Source organism: Amblyomma maculatum, chromosome 4 (genome assembly GCF_055883805.1).
Source record: "Amblyomma maculatum isolate TAMU_Amacu chromosome 4, ASM5588380v1, whole genome shotgun sequence".
NCBI lineage: Eukaryota > Metazoa > Arthropoda > Arachnida > Ixodida > Ixodidae > Amblyomma > Amblyomma maculatum.
In genome coordinates this window covers 125,268,980-125,290,239 of record NC_139347.1, presented here as the reverse complement: position 1 = coordinate 125,290,239, position 21,260 = coordinate 125,268,980, and the positions used below count along the sequence as shown (strand labels likewise).

Here is a 21,260-nt window from a genome sequence, read left to right as displayed (position 1 = left end):
CGACATCGACGACAACACGACCAGAGTGCAAGCAGACACCGCCGCCCAGCAAAGTAACAACGGTATGCCCCGGCCATGACCTGAAGAAACGACGGAGCCGAGATCGGACAGAAGGCCCACGTGCAATGCGAGGACGCAAACAAGTGACCTTGCAGTTGATATCGACGGTCGCAGAGTCACTGCCCTTGCAGACACCGGAGCTGATTATTCAGTCATCAGTGGACCGTTAGCCTCCCATCTCAGGAAAGTTACAACCGCTTGGGATGGCCCGCTGATTCGCACCGCAGGTTGCAACCTGATTACTCCATCGGGACGATGTACTGCAAGAATAACCATAAATGGGCATACTTACCCCACCAGCTTTTTGGTCTTGCAGCCGTGTTCCCGCGACGTGATTTTAGGCATGGACTTCCTAAATGAAAATAGGGCTATCATCGACCTCCGATCCAAGCTCATCAAGCTCTCTGCAGGCAAAGCCATACCTGCTACAACGACTTCGACGCAACACGTCGCTCTAAACGTCCTCGACGGAGAATTGACCGTGCCGCCCCGATCAAGCGTCGCCGCGCGTAGGTAGCATAGACATCGAAACCGCTGAAGGCATAGTCGAAGGAAATATCCAATTGCTCTTGGAACGAGGCATCGGCATCGCAAGAGGCATCGCGAAATTCCGGAGAGGACAAGCTCAGGTGCTGGTAACAAACTTCACTGAAGAATACCGGCATCTCAACAAGGGCACGACCATCGCTTTTCTCGACAAATTAGCGGACCTTAAAGACGTATTCCCCCTCCACGACCAACCACTGGAAGACGCACCGGACCAATTCCGTCAGCCCACATTTGGCATCAACCCAGTATTGACCCACAGCAGGAAAAACCAGATTCGCAGTCTTCTTCGAAACTACAGGGAGTGCTTCTCGTCATCATCGTAGGTACGACAAACACCACTGGCCAAGCACCGCATTATAACGGACGAACACGACCGACCTCTGCGCCAAAGCCCTTATCGTGTATCGCCGCGAGAACGGCAGGCCATTCGCGATCAAGTTGAGGAAATGCTGCGTGATGACGTAATCCAGCCATCGAACAGCCCCTGGGCGGCACCAGTCGTTTTGGTCAAGAAGAAAGACAGCACACTTTGCTTCTGCGCTGATTACCGCTGCTTGAATAGCATAACGAAGACGATGTCTACCCGCTTCCCCGCATCGACGACACTCTCGACCGGCTCTGCAATGCAAGGTACTTCTCATCGATGGACCTGAAGAGCGGATATTGGCAAATTGAGGTCGACGAAACAGATCGCGAGAAGACCGCATCATCACACCGGACGGCGTTAATGAGTTCAAGGTGAAGCCATTTGGCCTCTGCTCCGCACCAGCCACGTTTCAACGAGTAATGGACACAGTCCTGGCAGGCTTGAAGTGGCAAATTTGTATGGTATATTTAGACGACGTTGTTGTCTTCTCGTCAAACTTTGAAGACCACCTAAAACGACTACAGACGGTGCTGGAAGCCATCAAGTCATCGGCACTAACGCTAAAAGCAGAGAAGTGTCACTTCGCCTACGAAGAACTCCGGTTCCTAGGTCACATCGTTAGCAAGGACGGTATTCGCCCAGACCCGGAGAAAACAGCTGCAATCGCACAATTCCCACCGCCTGCCGACAAGAAAGCTGTGCGCCGATTCCTTGGGCTGTGCGCTTATTATCGACGATTTGTCAGAAACTTTTCGCGGATCGCCGAACCGTTGACGCAGCTTACAAAGGCTGACGTACCTTTTAAATGGGAAGCGCCGCAAGAAGCCTTCGACGAATTTAAGCGCCGCCTGCAATGCCCTCCTGTACTTGGCCACTGATGAAAACGCCGAGACCGAAATTCACACCGACGCGAGCAGTGTGGGCCTAGGAGCCGTTCTCGTCCACAAGAGTGCCAGACAGGAGAAAGTAATCGCCTACGCTAGCAGGTCCCTCACAAAAGCCGAAGTCAATTACTCGACGACCAAGAAGGAGTGCCTTGCAATCATCTGGGCCACTTCTAAGTTTCGTCCATACCTATACGGCCGACCATTCAAGGTGGTAAGCGACCATCACGCGCTCTGCTGGCTGGCTAATTTGAAAAATCCTTCCGGCCGCCTTGCCAGATGGAGCCTACGACTTCAAGAATTTGACATGACTGTAGTCTATAAGTCGGGCCGGAAGCATTCCGACGCAGACTGCTTATCCCGCGCTCCCGTCGATGCTCCCCCGAAGGACGATGACGACGACGCCTTTTTGGGACCGGTAAGCGCCAGCAGTTTCGCAGAACAGCAGCGATCAGATCATGAGCTGAAAGCGCTAGCCGATTACATTGGAAGGAAAGACCGCTTCCCCTCCTGGTTTGTTCAGGCGACATTTATCATCCTTCACGTTAAGCAATGGCCTCCTCGTGAAGAACTTCGCACCCAACAAAACCGCGCAGCTTCTCGTAGTGCCTAAAACCCTTCGGCAAGAAATTCTGCAGGCGTTGCACGATGAGCCCACAGCAGGCCACCTCGGATTTGCGCGCACGTTGCGTCGAAACCAGAAGTATTACTGGCCGCGACTGCCTGCCGAAGTTGCCCACTACGTGAAGACGTGTTGTGAGTGACAACGACGCAAGACGCCGCCGATCAGACCAGCCGGACTACTAAACCCGATTCCGCCCCCAATCCGTCCTTTCAACAAATTGGGATGGATCTCCTCGGCCCCTTTCCATCTTCGTCTATGGGTAACAAGTGGATCATCGTGGCCACTGACTATCTTACCCGTTACGCCGAAGCAAGAGCATTACCAAATGGTACCGCGGCAGAATTCGCCAAATTTTTTGTCGAACAAATTCTCTTGCGACACGGCGCCCCGGAAGTGCTCATCACGGACAGGGGAACGGCGTTTACGGCAGAGTTGCCGCAAGCCATCCTGGAATACAGTCACACAAGCCAACGACGAACAACTGCGTACCATCCCCAGACCAATGGCCTTACGGAGCGCCTGAACAAAACGATCGCGGACATGATCGCTATGTACGTCGACGCAGAACATAAGACCTGGGACGCCATCTTGCCGTACGTGATCTTCGCGTATAACACGGCAGTCCAGGAGACGACCAGAGCGACCCCGTTTAAGCTTGTGTACGGCAGGGAGCCCACGACGACGTTCGACGCAATGCTGCCGTACGTAACCAGCGAAGACAACCTTGACGTCGCCGCCAACCTGCAGCATGCAGAGGAAGCCCGACGACTTGCAGGGCTGCGTATTAAAGACCAACAGCGCACCGACAGCCGACGATACAATTTAGGACGACGCCACGCAGAGTACAATCCAGGAGACCAAGTGTGGGTTTGGACACCGATTTGCCGTCGCGGATTAAGTGAAAAGTTGTTGCGTCGATACTTTGGGCCATACAAAATCCTTCGCCGCGTCGGACCACTGGACTATGAAGTCATTCCCGACGGAACATCAGCATCACAACGGCGACGCGCACGCCCAGAAATTGTACATGTTGTACGACTGAAGCCATATTACGCGCGTTAAAGAATCTGTGGTGTTTAAACTTTGCAGTGTTTATGTTTAAGTTTCTTTGTTTGGGAACATCGAGGCGATGTTTTAAGGGGCGAGTAATGCCGCGAAACCTTCAAAACAGTATTTGTTGCTTTTTAACAGCCGCCGGCATACAGGCTTATCACTCTGATTCTGGACTGCGTATCAGTTCCGTAATCTTTGTTTGTTAACGCTCGATGTCGCGAGTCACACCTTTATCAGTTTTCTTGTAGCGCAAAATGCACCGAGATCTGTCTCGAAGGTTCCGGCCACTCGGGTGTCTTTCCACAATGTTCCAGCCCGTGCTGGTAGCTGTTTGCGACGTTATCTAGATTGTTCTGTGCAGCCTTTAAATTGAGCGTTGACGAGTGTGACGAGCATTCTTTGTCCGACGACCGACAAGCACGTTTGCTATCGCCGCCGCCGAGTTGCTTAGTTCTTTTGCGGGCGCAAGTCAGCCCAATAAAGAGTTTCTTCAGTGCAATCATCGACCCTTCATTTGTGTCGTCGACCTTGTCACCCTACGTGACAATATAACACGGTCACTACGTTGAAATCAACATTGCGTCCGACGCAGGCGCTTATCAAAGCAAATCGATGCAAACAGAAAAGAACCCGGATGTGGTGCTTAGCATGGTCTGCCATTTAGCTTCGTTGTGTGGCGGAATCGGACGTAATGGCGCTTTGAAAGCAGTGACCGTGTTATAGCTAGAAATGCACGAGGCTGTACATTCACACGGTTTGGTTAAACCGGGTTTTTATATGTGGGCTAGCAGCCTAAGCTACCGCGTCATGCCCTCATAGGCGGAACTTAATTTTTTTTATTTGGCGCTATGGAGCTACGGCGTCGTTACGGCGTCGCTCATCGTCGCATCCCCTACGCTGCTATGGAGACGGCAGGAACGCTAGACAACCAGAATACATCTCGCGGACAGATCTTGTGCACGCGATATTTTCAGCATGAGCCACGAAAAGCTTTCGCCTTAAATCGCGAGCACAGCCCTAGCAGCTGCATGATATAGCTGCAGCTGGCGTGGCCACTGGCCGCGCACTGATTGGGCTAGGGTTGCCTGACGTTACGTTTGGCAGGAGCCGCCAACTCGGGCCTATCTTATCATACGAGAGGGTGATATCGGAATCAGCCGGCCAGGACCCCTACATTCGTTGACCCTAGCCTTCGCATGCACGTCCATACGGCTTGGTTAAAGCAGGGATTTATATTTGGGATGGCAGCCTACGTTATCACCTCATACCTTTGAATGCCGAGTTCAGGTGTCCCTTTAATTCTTCATTTTCACAACTTTAAACGTAACATTTTGCTGTAGAGCGAATCATTAAGCCATAACGCAGTTCAAGTTAGCAATTACGACTACGTATTTCAACTTGATTTGTGCTTATGAGAACAATGCGACTACCTTCTAGCAAACGCAAATGGCCCTAATAATCAGGTAAGCTGAACACAATCAGGTTCAAAGGGTTAAGTAATCGAGCTGAAAAAAAAAATCTACAGGCCCGTGCCAAAAATATCACAATTACGGCTATTATTAAATTCTGTAGTTCTGTTGTGACATCAAGCATTTCTACAGTACTTTTCCATATAGTTTAGATTTGCAGTCTTTCTGTTCAAATTACATAAAATTTTGATGTTACTACAAAGATCTGTTTTCACAGAAGGTTCAGGCAAAAGCAGCACAGAAAATCTTTTGCAACAACAGAAACTTTTACGTAGTTATTGCACTAGGAATTTCTTACTCTCTACTGATTGATTCTAATTAATTACATTTTGTATAATTTTGCAATCAAGTGATTATTTTACAAACAGTAACAATTGGAAGAATTCAATTGTGTTTTTCCTGTATCTGGTTACGGCGGTAATCAATTACTTTTCATTAACCGGCTACTGCGGCAATGCGTCTGCGGCGTTGTGACTGCATAGGATTGAAAAAACTTTATTATCGATGCTTAGTTGATGGCGGGCCTGTAGAATTTGCTAGATGGCCACTAATCGATGCTTGCGGCGCGGCCCTCTGTACTGTGGTCGTTGTTTGGACGCATGACAGTGTGCACGACTGCCTGGCGCTTAGCGCTCTCAGTGTTTTTCGTTCTTGGTGTAGCTGGCGCGCTCTGTGGATGATTTTTGCGATTAGTTGTGTCTAATTCGATTAATAAGATACCCATTTTCTTGCCTGGTAATCGATTTATTTCCGACGAAATATTTCTAGTGTAAGGAAGATGATACAGCGCCGACACTAACGACGATGAAGACGCCGATCAGCTGGCGCGCGCTCTGAGAGCTCGGACTGTCTTGTTCGGACGAGATTGTGCTTCGCTCTACGATCGCCTTGTGTCACCGATCGCTGTCTTCAGTCGTCCGAAAAAAACCCAATAAACCCCTCTTCATTTTGTGGAGGTGCCAGCTGCGACTCTTACACTATCACCGTGGAGCTCCGCGGCCGTACGATACATATGGCGACAAACGAGGTAGGCCGACAGCCAGTGGTGGTGGTGGTGGTGGTAGTGGTGGTGAAAAACTTTATATTTGGAAGCCTTAAGGGATTACATGCTAATGACGGGTCGCCTCTTGGCTGCGTGTTGTGGCCGGAAGCTGGTGCTTCCCAGCGACACCCAAAGCCCATTCCGTCAGCCGCTTTTGGACGGCCGGGTCAGTGGCAGCCCCTTCGCAGTCCATCTCATGCTCCGATGCCATTTGGCAGCGAGACCCCGCAGTTTTCAGCGGGCAGGGCGACCAGGACGTTGAAGATTGGTTGGCCTCGTACGAGCGGGTAAGTCGTCATAACAACTGGGATGACAGCCTGAAGATCAACAACGTCATCTTGTACCTGAGTGACGTTGCTAACCTATGGTTTCGAAATCATGAGGCCGACATTCCAACTTAGGCTAACTTCAAGGCAAAGCTCACGGACGTTTTCGGTCGTCCCCCAGTGCGAAAGCTACGCACTGAAGAAGCCTTGCGCGTACGCGTTCAGCATGAAGGGGAAACCTTCACAAGCTACATTGAAGACATCGTGGATTTATGCAAGCGTGTCGACCCATCTATGGATGAGGCTGCCAAGATAAAGTACATAATAAAGGGCATTGACGTCGATGCACTTCACATGCTGTCGGCGAAGAGCCCAACCACGGTGGCCTCAGTATATAACCTTTGTCAAAGTTTGGACGAAATGCTCAAGCAACGCCTCTGCACTCGTCGCTCTTCCGCACCTGCTGCGTCCATCTCTGGCCTGGCTGTGAGCAGCGACCTTTTGGCTCACATCAAAGATTTCGTTCGAGATGAGGTTTCCCGACAGCTTGGGCTTTTGTCTGGCCCACACCTGTCGTCTACAACCCAGCTACTAACCCCTGCGATCCGACACACCATCACGCAGTAGGTTGCCAATGCACTTCCCAGTTTTGGCCAGCCAGCGCCTGTCACACCTCATGTCGACCCTTTTCCACTGCAACCCACACCTCTTGCAGCACCATTGAGTTACAGCCTCCCTGTTGTCGTGCCACCTCTACCTGTACCAGTACAAATGCCTCCCACATTGTGCCGCATTCCATATCACTCTTGTGGTGCCGTCATATGGCCGGACTGGATTACCGACGTTTTAGCTGGTCTTAGCCACGCTAGTGACCCCGGCGTTCTTCGTCTTCCTCTCTCGAGCTCCGGCCAGCCTTGCCACGTCCCAGTGCCATTTACTGTGAATAAACCGAGCTTCTAAATTTCTGGCGGTTTGACGGTGACATTTGGTGGAGGTGCTGGGTGTCTTCCCATGTACGCTGACTTTGAAGGCACCTTTGAAGCCAGTTATAAGTGCGTGGACACACCTGTCCACAAGGCAAGTCGTCATCTGCGAGGCCCACAGCCTGAGTTCAGCGGCGTGTGGACACCTCCAAGAGCCATGACGTCTACGTCGGGTAGTCATCCTCCTCAGCAGGCTGGAGCAGTGCTGCCGTTTGTCCTACACACACCTCGGTCACCACCTTCGTTCTATGGCGATAGGTTCGAAGACGTTGAAGACTGGTTGGCCAGTTTCGACCGTGTGGCGAGCTTCAACCAATGGGACGGTGAGCGCAAGCTGCAAAACGTCTACTTCGCATTGCTGAATTCGCCCAAAACGTGGTACGATAATCACGAAGCTTCTTTTAACACCTGGGGAGCTTTCCGCCGAGAGTTGTTGGCGAGATTTCGAACCGACGAGAGGAAAGAGAGAGCCGAGCTCGCCCTGCACTCAAGATCGCAATAATTCCCTATGTCACCTTCGCATATGATTCTGCGCCGCAAGAAACGATGCACTTCACTCCGTTTCGTTTAGTCCACGGCCGCGAAGCAATGACTATGCTGGACGCAACTGCTTCCTGATAGTGTTAATCCTGCAGTCATTGGTGACGATGAATTCGTTCAGCATGCCGAGGCCACCCTACAACTTGCTCGACAGCGTATCCAGCGCCAGCAAGAAAAAGACGCTCACCGGTATAACCTACGCCACAGAAATGCGAGTTACAAGCCCGGAGAACAAGTTTGGGTCTGGAGCCCAATCCGAGTAAGAGGGCGGTCTGAAAAGCTGCTTCGGCGATACTTTGGCCCGTATGAGGTAGTCCGCCAACTCAGCGAAGTGAACTATGAAGTTCTTACCCAGGGAACTGTGCGCTCCTCTCGACGACCAACATCCGAAGTGGTTGACGTTGCACGAATGAAGTCGTGCCATGCTCGTTAGCCGCTCGTTCGCCCCAGCCACCCGACACTACCGATGTTCCTTGTTGTTCGGATCGCAAACGGTTAGCGCCGAGGACGGCGCCTTTCAAAGAGGAGGAGTAATGACGCGTTCCTAATCACTCTTGTGGCACCGTCATGCGACCGGACTGGGTTACCGACGTTTTAGCTGGCCTTAGCCACGCTAGTGACCCTGGCGTTCTTCGTCTTCCTCTCTATAAGCTCCGGCCAGCCTTGCCACATTCCAGTGCCGCGTACTGTGAATAAACCCAGCTTCTAACATTCTGGCGGTTTGACGGTGACAATATGCAGAAGTTACCGCCCGCCCTCCGCCGCCAGTCTTTTGCGTACGTGCCGATAATCTCGCCACCGACTGTTGCTCCACGGTTCCGATCAATGACGCCTCCCTGCAATCCTTGGCGCACGAATGACAACCGGCCTATCTGCTATGCCTGCGGTACTCCAGGCCACGTCGCGCGCCTGTGCCGTCGTACTCTGCGATCTGCCCCTGCACGCACTATGGCTGAATACAATTATCAGTACGACACCTTGTGCCCACCTTCGGTGACACCTCCAGGGCAGCCCCACAGCTCATCGGGCCGCCAGCACATTCCATTGCACCGCTCGCCGTCCCCTCGCCATTGGCCCTTGTCGCCAATGCGGCGTAGCAGCGTCAAACAAAACTCTGAAAACTAGCAGCCGCAGTATCTAGGGCACAAACTGCGCACATTTCGCCTACCACAAGTCCTCGCCTGTCTCCGCCGAACGCTCTCGAAGTTTTTGTTGACGGTGTTCGTGCAATTGCACTCGTAGATACCGGGGCCACTCTTTTCGTCATTAGCGAAAGTGTTTGCCGCTCGCTTCATAAAGTCACCATCCCGCCTTCTGGACTCTCTCTTCGCACCGCCAGCGCCGATTCCGTTCGTCCGTCTGCTGCTTGCACAGCACGTATAGTTCTCGCGGACGTCTTATACATCGTCGAGTTTTTAGTGCTTGCGTCATGCTCGCATGACTTAATTCTTGGCTGGGATTTCCTTTCCCACCACAATGCTGTTATTGACTGCGCCAGCGCCCACGTCGCCTTCTCTGCGCTCTTTGATGTGGTTCTTGATCATGCGCCGTCTTTTTCTTGAGCCAAACTTGCTGTCGCCGACGACACCGACATTCCGCCTAACTGTGCTGTGATCGTTCCTGTGTGTGTACCCTTTTCTTTCAACGCGACTGTTCTTTTTGCGCCTTCTCCCATGTTCACCTCTCGCCGTCACCTTCTTCCCTTTGCTATCATCGATACTAACTGCAGTGCCGCTGACATCGTTGTTGCGAGTGCCTCAACCGCTGTGGTCCCGCTACTTCGCGGCGAATGCCTTGATCATATTGCTGACCTCATCTCGCCGTTCGGGGTTGATGGGTATTTACCACAGAGCGCCCACGTAGCCTCCCTAACGCAGATTACTGCGCCTTCCAATATACCGAGTTGGGACCTTTTTCAATGGTCTGTGGCCAGTGACCTCGACCCGACAAACCGCGAGCAAACTATTTGCTCTCTTCAACCAGTTCCGTTCTTCGTTTGACGCTCAGACGACTGACTTCCTTGGGCCGTGCGACCGAGGTTGTTCACCACATCGACACCAGCAGCCATGCCCCTCTTCGCCAGCGTCCTTACCGTGTTTCGCCTACGAAGCGCCGTGTTATTGCTGAGCAGGTCGACGACAGGCTACAACGTGGTGTAATTCAGCCTTCTCTAGTCCGTGGCCGTCTTCCGTGGTACTTGTGAAAAAGAAGGATGGCTCCATAAGATTTTTGCGTTGACTACAGCCGTCTTAACAAAATTACACGTACAGATATATACCCCCGCACTGACGACGCCATCGATTGTTTACAAGCAGCCGAGTTCTTTTCGTCCCTGGACCTGCGCTCTGGTTACTGGCAAGTCCCTATGGCTGAGTCTGACCGACCTAAGACAGCCTTTGATGGACTATATGAGTTCATTGTGATGCCGTTTGGTCTTTGCAACGCTCCTGCTACGTTTGAGCGAATGATGGACAACATCTTAAGCGAAATCAAGTGGAACATTTGTCTTTGTTATTTGGATGATATCGTCGTTTTCTCTCTCGATTTTCCGACGCACATCCTGCGCTTGCACCAAATCCTCAGCTGTCTCACTGGCGCCAGTCTCCAGCTTAACCTGAAGAAATGTCGTTTTGGCGCCCGCAAGCTGACAGTACTGGATCATGTCATGTCCAAAGATGGCATCCTGCCCGATCCGCACAAACTACGTGCGGTCACTGAATTCCCGAAATCGACTTCTGTTAAAGAGCTGCGCAGCTTCGTCGGCCTATGCTCATATTTTTGCCGGTTTGTCCGCAATTTTGCTACCATCATTGCACCGCTTACAAAATTGCTGAATGGTCCCGCCGACTTGTCTACATGGACCCTACTCTGCGACGATGCTTTCACTACGCTCTGACCTATACTAACTTCACCGCCTGTTCTCCGCCATTACGACCCATCCGCTCCTACAGAGGTGCACACTGACGCCAGCGGCATCGGCCTCTGTGCTATCCTCGCTCCACAGGTTACCCGCTGCTGAAATATGCACTAGCGCGATAGATTACGCGCTCTTGACAGTGCCTCCTGTGTGGTAAAGAAGGGTGGGTGTTCCTGGACCTACGGTTGGTTGGTTGTACAACTTTTAATTCCATCGGAAACGGGGAGTCGTGCGCCCGCGGATTAGAGGCTGGCAGGTAGCACTTGGCTTCTTGCGGCCTCTTCCGCCAGATGGACGGTGCGGTGCTGGACCTACGGGGTTGGGACGGTAGGTCAACGCCGCTTGCGATGGGAGCTAGCCAGTCACCGAATTTTTATCTGTTGTAGGCCGTCATTGCACCCGCCACCGCTTAGGTGGTGAACGACGGCTGTTGCTTCACGCGTCTTTCTCTCCCTCTTCCTTTTCTTTCTTCCCTACTTTCTCCTTCTGTCCGTAGGGAAGAAAGAAAAAGAAGAGGGAGAGAAAGACGCGCGCCGCAACAGCCGCCCCCCCCCCCCCCCTAAGCGGTGGCGGGTGCATTGACGGCCTACAACAGATAAACATTCGATGACTGTCTAGCTCCCGCCGTAGCTACCGTCCCAACCCCGTAGGGCCAGTAACAGCCACCATTCTTACATTGGAGGGGCAGTTCCTGGCCCTACGGGGCTGGGACGGTAGGTCAACGCTGCTTCCGGCGGGGGCTAGCCAGCCACCGAATTTTTATCTGTTGTAGGCCCTCATTGCACCCGCCACAGCTTAGGTGGTGGACGACGGCTGTTGTGGCGCGCGTGTTTCTCTCCCTCTTCGTTTCCTTTCTTCTCTATCTTCTCTTCTGTCCGCACAAGGACCGCGCCTGCCCCGCCGGGGTGGCGCAGTGGTAAGACGCCCGACTACTGTGCCGGAGTACCCGGGTTCGAACCCGACCTCGGCAGCTGCGTTTCGATGGAGGCGAAACGAAGAGGCGACCGTGTGTTGTGCGATGTCAGCGCAGGTTAAAGATCCCGAGGTAGTCGAAATTACTCCGTAGCCCTCCACTATGGCTCCTCTCTCTCTTTCCACTTTCACTCCCACCTTCCTCCCTTCCCTTACGGCGCGGTTGCGGTGTCCACAGAAAACAAGTGAGACAGTTACCGCGCCTTTCCCTTCCTATAAATAATCAGGACCGCGCCTTTCCCTTCCTACAAATAAATCAGTTCAAGGCAGCGGAGACGGCTGCGCGCCTGGGCAGCGGCTGCCGCCACTGGGGTCCCGTACTAGGGACCCCACCCAGTATCTGTAAGGGCTGGATGTTCATAGATCCGGTCGATGCATACAACCAGCCCTTTTGAATCAATAAACGTTTGTCACCACCACCACCACCGTTTCAATTGAGGCGAAACGAAGAGGCGTCCGTGTGCTGTGCGATGTCAGTGCACGTTAAAGATCCCCAGGTGCTCGAAATTACTCCGTAGCCCTCCACTACGGCTTATTATTCTCTCTTCCCACCTTCCTCGCTTCCCTTACGGCGCGGTTGAGGTGTTCACAAAGAACAAGTGAGACAGTTACCGTGCCTTTCCCTTCCTATATATCAATCAGATCAATCAGGCAGCGGAGGCCTGTCCGCACGAGGCAGCGGAGGTGCCACCCCCCGAGGTGGTGCAGTGGCAAGACGCCCGACTACTGTGCCGGAGCACCCGGGTTCGAACCCGACCTCGGCGGCTGCGTTTCGATGGAGGCGAAACGAAGAGGCGTCCGTGTGCTGTGCGATGTCAGCGCACGTTAAAGATCTCCAGGTAATCGAAATTTCTCCGAATCCCTCCACTACGGCTCTCTTTCTCTCTTTCCCCTTTCATTTCCACCTCCCTTCCCTTACGGCACGGTTGAGGTGTCCACAAAAGCCAAGTGAGACAGTTACCGCGCCTTTTCCTTCCTATAAATCAATCAGGCAGGCAGCGGAATTTCGACTACCTGGGAATCTTTAACATGCGCTGACATCGCACAGCACACGACGCCTCTTCGTTTCGCCTCCATCGAATTGCAGCCGCTGAAGTCGGGTTCGAACCCGGGCACGACGCCTCTTCGTTTCGCCTCCATCGAAACGCAGCCGCCGAGGTCGGGTTCGAACCCGGGTACTCCGAGTTCGAACCCGACCTCGGCGGCTGCGTTTCGATATAGGCGAAACGAAGAGGCGTCATGTGCTGTGCGATGTCAGCGCACGTTAAAGATCCCCAGGTGGTCGAAATTACTCCGTAGCCCTCCACTATGGCTCCTCTTTTTTTCTTTCCACTTTCACTCCCACCTTCCTCCCTTCCCTTACGGCGCGGTTGAGGCGTCCACAGAAAACAAGCTAGACAGTCACCGCGCCTCTCTCTTCCTACAAATCAATCAATCAATCAGGTGGCTCGGCCCCGCCGGGGTGGTGCAGCGGTAAGACGCCCGACTACTGTGCCGGAGTACCCGGGTTCGAATCCGACCTCGGCGGCTGCGTTTCGATGAAGGCGAAACGATGAGGCGTCCGTGTGCTGTGCAATGTCAGCACGCGTTAAAGATGCCCGGGTGATCGAAATTACTCCGAAGCCCTCCACTACGGCTCCTCTTTCTTTCTTAACACTTTCTCTCCCACTTTCCTCCCTTCCTTTACGGCGCGGTTGGGGTCTTCACAGAAAACAAGTGAGACAGTTACCGCGCCTTTCCCTTCCTGTAAATCAATCTCCTGTCCGCACGAGGCAGCGGAGGTGGCTCAGCTACAGAGCCAGTAGCAGGCCCGTGCATTTTCTTTTCCATCTTCCTACAGCCACAACAACAGGTTTCTATAGCCTCAGGAATGGGTATCCTTAGCTCTTTTTTCTTCCCTTACCCCCTCATTCCCTTATTTCAATAAAGGGTACAAGCGCTATCTTGTACTTCTTAACCTCGCCGCCTCCTCTCCTACTGCCCCGTCTCGCTCTCTCATGCCGGAAACGGCGGGGCCCGCTGCACGGAACCCCATAACTCATTCGCTCCCTGGAAGGGAAAAAGCACTAGACTTCTAGTAGAGTGCGATGGGGGGCTAGTTGGTAAGGTATGATTGAAAAACAGAACTGCGCCAAAAGGACGGAACAAGAGTTCGTCCTGTGCTGTTCTTCTCTTGGCCCGTCTTTTTGGCGCAGTTCTGTTTTTCAATCAGCACTAGACTGCCATTCAGCTCCTGCTCGGGCCCTGCCACTTGGTCACTTGGAACTGTATCTGCAGTTCTTTTTAACCACACTCTGAGGCAACAAGACGTCGTAAGTGGGCTGCCCACTTTCATTACTCACGGAGCAATGGACTAATCGGTCGCTGGTGCTTCGAAGGCTGGTCAAGTGAAGGTGTCTCACCTGAAGAGAGCGTAGAGAAGCGTCAGCAAGACCAGCTTGAGCAGTACGAGAAACTGTATGACGAACAGGTAGGGCCAAACGCCGGGGTTGGTGCACGTGTAGTCGGTGACTGCAAATATTTTCAGTGGGACACCACACACTGCTCAACCACCAATCTTGTTGCACCGATAGAATAAGCAGTTCCGAGTAAGGACACGCTTATTTACTTTATTCTATTTTTCTAACCTCAAAGGCCCCAGAAGGGGTGTGGGCATTCACAACTAAAGCAACAAAACGCAGACAATATTTTTCACAGTGCTTATAAAGAGGAACTAAATAGAAATTTGACATAGGCGCAGGTACGGACATAAGTAAACGAAGCACGCTTTTCAGTCCAAGTTAAAGTTACGCCTTCTGCAATATAGATAAGAAAACAATATTCTACAAATGAAATGGCGCTGAGGTCTACTACCGGTTCGCACACCACTAATGTTAGTTTCAATTATTCAAAGTGTGAAAGTTTTTAGAAGGAAGTTGCGGGCTCCGTTTACTTCGGTGCGCACCGGTACAGCTATAAAGTTACAAAAGCGATAACGTAAAAAAGATAAACAAGAAATCTGGGTCACGAATTGAACGACCGGCAAAAACTGGAAATTAGGCTGTTATAGTTAAAGCACACAGCCTGCCACCAAGTTAAAGGCACAAAGCTGCTGCTGCTGCGAGGCTCTTTTTCAGTGAAACATCAGCAAAAAAAAAAAAAAGCATTCAACTCCCGTCTGTATTGCACACTGATCGCAAAAGTGCCTGGCTTCGAAGCCTATTGTAGCATTCTACTTTACGTCCAAATAGAGCTTGCGCTTTCTGCAGTGACGTCAAGAAAGCATTCATTGAAGCTGATGACATGGACACGCGCCGACGCTCTTTACACTCGTACTGAAGACAAGAGTAGGCAAATGAAGCAGCGAGGCTTTCACTCACAGTCACTAATCCGGCACTCCTCCGAAGAACGGTTGGTGACTCTCAGCTTGAAGCATCGCGGATCGCCTGCAAAGTACGCCAAGTGAAGCTTCGTTATTCGATGAAAAGAGATTATTTTTCATGCAGCACACAATTAGACCAGCACGCTTCCTCCATAAAATAGCAGCATGGCTAATTACCAAACCGGCACGATGTATGTTGGTCGGGAACACGTGAGCTATTTACTGCACAATTGAGTAAATAGCTGGTAGTTTGATTTAAGGCACATATGTATGGCGGGTGTCCAAGCTAACTTAAGCCAAGGGTTAGACGGCTAAACAATTGATATAGGCCAGGGAAACCAGCAACACAGATCTGCCAGCCGTCTTGCACACAACACGCGATTTCTTGTTTTGCAATTAATTATTTAGTATAATTTTTTCTAAATTACCAAATATTGACTTCAGAAAACAAATCTGATTTGCAAAGTCGGAGGGCACCTTCAGAAAAGCCCATTTCATTTCTAGTATGTCTATGAGCCAGTCGACGCACGTGATGGCGCAGGTTGCAGCGAACTCGCCGCGCTGGCTGCAGCCATCACCAACATATCAGCCTACCGCTGGAACTTGGGCCGTTGCATAGAGTTCCTTACACTAACTAGAGGGAAAGCTGAGGGCGCTGCACTTCAGCCACCATGGGCGCGCTAAGAATCATGGGCCGGTGTGCTACTTGTTGCGGGACAGTCGGTTTTTCTCGGGTACGTGGAGTGGCGTTACCTGCAATGTTTCTTTTTCGTCATCGTCATCATCTGAAGGTGCGTACATAGACCGCGAAAGCCATAGTAGCGAAGGCGCAAAAGCAGACGTCGCCAATAAATGGTTTTTGTTTCCCGAAATGCCATTAAAAACTTCCTTAAGTGATTGCACAACGATAAATATTTTCATAACATTTTTTTTGTTTCGAAGTGTGCCTATTAACTGCGAAATATTGCTATTTGTGCTGCTCAAAACTAAGCCAATAGGAGAAAGGGCCATCGCTTATATTGGATAAATCTCACACTGGCATTGTGTTTCTCTCTCTTTTTGCAATTTATAGTCACAATATTCAATCTTAGGACATTATTTACAGTAGAACAACGTTTATCTTTGCATTACTTTTAGCCAAAAGTTGTAGTTCTGCACTCGGTAGCTCTCCGGCCCATGATGCTTTGAGCGCCCATGGTGGCTGAACTGGCCATCTGGAAACTCCATGTAAACTCCCATAGACGGCAGCACAGCTTTCCCTCTAGGTAAGAGTAAGAAACTCTATGGGCCGTTGAGCCATGGGAACAGCTAGTCCACTTCGCTCAAACTACAATTGGGAGCACCACAATCGTGGCGTGTGATAGTTTTTGTATTTACGCGAGCTTTCTTTGAAGCTCGAAAAAAAAAAATAAACGTGAGGCTTTCTTTATGAGAAATAAATGGCATAAGGGTTTCAGAACGTGCTCTTCAATTCGCAAATAAAATTTTGGTCTAATAGCAATATTGACTAAATTACAAGAATTAATTTACTCGCTAATTAGTTAACTGCAAAATAATAAAACTGCATGTAGTGCGCCAGACGGCAGGTATGTAAGTGGTACAACCGCTCGATGTAAGCACACTGGTGCGCTTCCATCAAGCGGCCGTGAAAATGGTTTCCCTGCCTACCTCTAAGGATTTGTTTCTAAAGCGATGGCTTCACGCCAAGGTAACCGTGTACTTCCGATGACCTTCAAACAGCTTCGCGTTGCGGGTCAAGGTGAAACGCCCACAGAAGTGGTCCAAATTTCCTGAGCCTTCCGGTAGGCGTCTCCGAGACACAAGATAATATATATTATCTTGTACCTACAGACGCCGTACACAATACACAAGATAATGCATCAGTAAAACGTAAGTAGTAAATTGGTTCACAGGAAAGGAAAGAGGCGGTATCTATCACACTTTTCGTGGACGCTTGAACCGCACCGTAAGGGAAGAGAGGAATGTTTGAATGAAAGCGGAAAGAGGTGCTCTAGTTAGCGGAGGTCTACGGAGTAATTTCGACCACTTCGGGGATCTTTAATGTGCACCGAAATCGCACAGACGTCTCTCCGTTTCGCCTCCATCAAAACGCAGGCGCCGGCGGTTGGGTTTCGGAGTTCCCAGGTACTACGGTACAGTAGTTGGGAATCGACCAATACGCCACCGCGGTAGGGCCGACATAAATTGCTCATTTTACAATTTTGTAGTGCCTTTCGAAAACGCTAGTGAGGGAATGCATGTCCTAGCATAGCTTTTGCGGGCTTAAGCCAATGAAGGTAAATCTCATAGTTTGGAATTTCGTGACACACAACGGTGCCGGCTTTTTCTTTCAATGCCGGCTGACACCTGCCAGACAACTTGCCAACTCTTTTTACCTTGCAACGTCATCAGCTATTTTAATGACGTCACAAGCTCAAAACACCGGGTACAGCATCTGGCGGTAGAGGCCGCAACAAGCCAAGGGCTACCTGCCAGCCTCTAATCCGCGGGCGCACGACTCCGTCTTCCCCGGCACGCGTGCCAGACGCGGGGAAGAGGACACCCATTTCCGATGGGAATAAAAGTTGTGCAATCAACCACCGGGTAGAGCACTTACTGGTCGGCGAATGTGTGACGTCAAGAGATCTCGCAAGATTTCAAACCAATCAGGGTATTTTGTGATACGACGGAACCGCCTTTTTCGCGTAAGGAGCTGCATTAAAAAGCAACGAACCATGGTTCAGGACGTCTGGGTCAGGGGATCATAGTCTTCCCGGTTACTGACAGAGCTAATCACAAATTACATATTATCTACGAGTGGCTCCTGAGCACAGCGATACCAAAGGGAATCCCCGCAGGATCGGCGCCACCTTAGCCTTCGCAACCCTTCCTAGCCTTCTTCGTAATTAGCCATCCAGATTAACTTTGGGAAGAATGATTATTGTGGCAACGTAAGAGCTTAGGAACTAACAACTGTGTTCATGGCGACCGAACAATCCGCGAGGCCACACCGGGACTGCATACCTTCGAGGTCCGAGATGGGCGTGAGGAACAGGGAAAACCATGCTCGGTGGAATGTCCGCCGTAGCAACTCCAGGTTGAATGGGTAGTCCGGGTAAAGAAGCGCGTGCGCCACGATGCCCCCGCTGATGATCACCAGCAGCGCCATACGCATGAAGTTGACGAAGTCTTCGGCCACCTGCGAACCGCAGCAGTGAAACACCGTTAGTATTCATGACGTGCAAGCTGAGTTCCTCCAAAGCAAGAAAATACACCGAAGTTGAAGTCTTCCTTCTAACACGAAGACAAAATCAATGAATAACCGCGATAATTTTGAAGCTTTAAGTTTCTTAATATGGTTCAATAAGAATTCTGCTCCTTGCCTAGCGAAATGACGTAGCACCCTTCGACCCATGGGCTGCTCTTGCCAGCGGCCTTTTTAACCTGCATGTATAGAACAGCAAATACGAGAGAAATATTCCGGTGAGGCTTGCCAGTATTCAATATTCGTGTGTGCCTACGGAAAACTGAACTGGCGCTTCTTTAGGGTGTTGCGAACGATGTAAGGGAGCTTTCAGCCCCTTAGCCTCGAAAATCAAATGCATGCGTCTCGCAGCTGGCTGTGAGCAGGTGGCTGCATTTCGATGGAGGCGAACTGAAGAGGCGTCCGTGTGCTGTGCGATGTCAGCGCACGTTAAAGATCCCCAGGTGGTCGAAATTACTCCGCAGCCCTCCACTATGGCTCCCTTTTCTCTCTTTCCACTTTCACTCCCACCTTCCTCCCTTCTCTTACAGCGCGGTTGAGGCGTCCACAGAAAACAAGTGAGACAGTTACCACGCCTTTCCCTTCCTATAAATCAATCAGTTCTCTACGTTGAAGGTGATAGTACGCACTTTTCGAATGATTTAAATTAACAGCTGGTCACGTAATAGCTTGTGTGTTTTTAAGCTATCTCCCGCTTCAGAACATCCCACGCCAAGCAAACATCTTCGGCTATCTTTCCCTCGACTAAGTTTTCTTTCTCTGTAGCACTTTTTGCCGCTGTTTGCCATTGTGTACCGACAGTCTGTTTTATGATGCAGACGAAATCCTGTGTTTTCTAAGCCGACCTGTTAAATACAGACTTACCATGAGTCGCACTTTGTAGAGCAGTGGTCCCAGCGTGGGCGAGATGGGGAGGTAGATGACGATCTGCCGGTAGTAGAATCCCAGCAGGGCGGCGCACAGCACCACCTTGACGGTGTACGGTGTGATGAGGGGCGATGGACCCAGCACCCGGCCGACCACGTAGACCGCAACGAAGGCCGCGATCAGCAGTACCTCCATGCAGCGCAGGAACATCGGCACGTCGTGGTATCTCTGCAACGAGAGTCCGTGCTCTCTTCTCTGAGCGGAGGTTCCCGCTGAGAAAGCGATGGTGCGCCTTCGCAGGGCTCGCGATATGCAGCACTGCCCGATATTAGCTGCAAACCTTTATTACTGAGTTACGTGCCTGCTGTCCAAGCAAGTTATAGAGGCGGAATTACTTCTAAACAACGCTGTAGCTTCCCAGGCAACACGAACCGTCGGCCCAACATTACAGAGTGTGTTGGAAATGCGCTGGTTATAGGCAGGGTCGGAAGTTGCCAACATTGTCTCCCACTTTTTTTGGGCGCTGCATCTGCCACAGGACGCTGGTCGCTGAGCCCAAGGTTGCAGATTCGATCACGGTGCCGGCGGCCGCATTTCGATGAAGGCGAAACTCAAAAGTCGCCCGTGTATTACATGCACCTAAAAGAAAACTAGGTGGTCAAAATTATCAGGAGCCCGGGCCTCCACACGGCGCCTCACTTTCCTTTCATTCTTTCCTTTCCTCCTTTCCCTTTCGTCGTAGTTCAGACGTTCGCTGAAATATCAGACAGCTACTGGCCCTCCATTTGCTTAAATATGAATTTAATAAACAGCGAGGGAGCAGACTGTTTAGGCTGGTTGAGTGCTTGTTTTTTGTGTCCTTGACTTATTTCGCGTGCCTATAGACTTCTTATGTATACGAGCCACGCGATAACCACAAATATGCATCAAAATTATTTTATTCTGTCACTGGATACTTTTCAGTCATATTTCATTTCATTCAGTCGCTGCTGGTAACAGCCTGTCGCAGCCGAATCGCAGGACGGGGGCAGCAGTTTCTTAAGAAGTTTATCAGTCAAAGTAGGCAGATTTGATCAGCTTGTCGACACGCTGGCATCGGGGCACCCTAAGACAACGGCGAAATATAGCGCTCTGCAGCGACATCGACAGCACTCTGAAAACAAATGTCTCGCAGGTCGAAACAGCACGCATACAAAATAAGCAAGAAGAGAAACCGCAGTGAACTAAATGCGACGACGCCGCGAGCACTGCAAGGTGAGGTGGTAATGGCGCGAACGAGACCACAGCGATTCTGCAGCATAGAGTCAAATCGCACAGCTCAAGTGACTGTGACAGTACGTCAGGGTCGAGTTTCATTTCTCGTAACACGCTGATTAGCAAGCAGGTCATGGAACCTTAACGACTCCGCGGCTTTGCCAGATTTACAGCATGCACTCATAGTCAAGCCAAAGAGGAAGCCGCGCAGGGTGCCCCGATATCTTACCTTGTGGAGCACGTATGTACGTCTCGCCGACTCCATGGCGATGAGAGCCGTCCAAGCGCACACGGCCATGTCCACGTATTTATTTCCGCACGAAGGCAGTAGCACAGCCACGCTGAACAAAGCCAGGTAGCCGATGTAGAAAATCTGCAGCAGACGGTCGGGAGAGGTGCATTCATCTCAACGAGGCACTTGAAAGAAACTCACGCGGTGTTAAGCATATGAGCGGGGGCCCTCGCGAGGACTGGTTCTCTGTTCCAGCTTCCATTCACCGAAACGTTGTTACACCTGATGCTGCGCGCATCGACCCTTTCGCACTTTTATTTTGCTAATTGTGCAAGAAAGAGCGCTGCCTTTAATCTAGCACGTCGCCTCCCCGTACATCGCGCACCCGGCGCTCGCCGCCATCACAGCTTTCTTTGCATGTACGTTCGTCCGCTGCGCTCGAGCTCGAACCCTCCTGGCGTAGACAACGAGACGTAGAAGGGGCAACGAAACCGTCATTATCATGAGTCGGACTATACGCACTGCAGGGCGAAATTAAACCTCTCTTATACTCC

The 21,260-nt window shown here is 51.2% G+C and overlaps 1 protein-coding gene across 2 annotated transcripts in view; it reads right to left on the bottom strand.

The window, feature by feature from the left end:
* LOC146192317 (transient receptor potential cation channel subfamily M member-like 2) overlaps window positions 1-21,260 on the bottom strand; it is a 164,602-nt gene that overhangs the window by 28,884 nt on the left and 114,458 nt on the right. For both annotated transcript variants that reach the window (XM_084602439.1, XM_084602438.1), the window contains exons 14-18: window positions 20,704-20,847; window positions 19,218-19,448; window positions 18,113-18,287; window positions 15,087-15,152; window positions 14,130-14,238 (exon numbers count right to left, since the gene is read on the bottom strand). In XM_084602439.1, coding sequence (XP_084458565.1) covers window positions 14,130-14,238; window positions 15,087-15,152; window positions 18,113-18,287; window positions 19,218-19,448; window positions 20,704-20,847 — 725 coding nt within the window. The remainder of the gene's footprint in view (window positions 1-14,129; window positions 14,239-15,086; window positions 15,153-18,112; window positions 18,288-19,217; window positions 19,449-20,703; window positions 20,848-21,260) is intronic.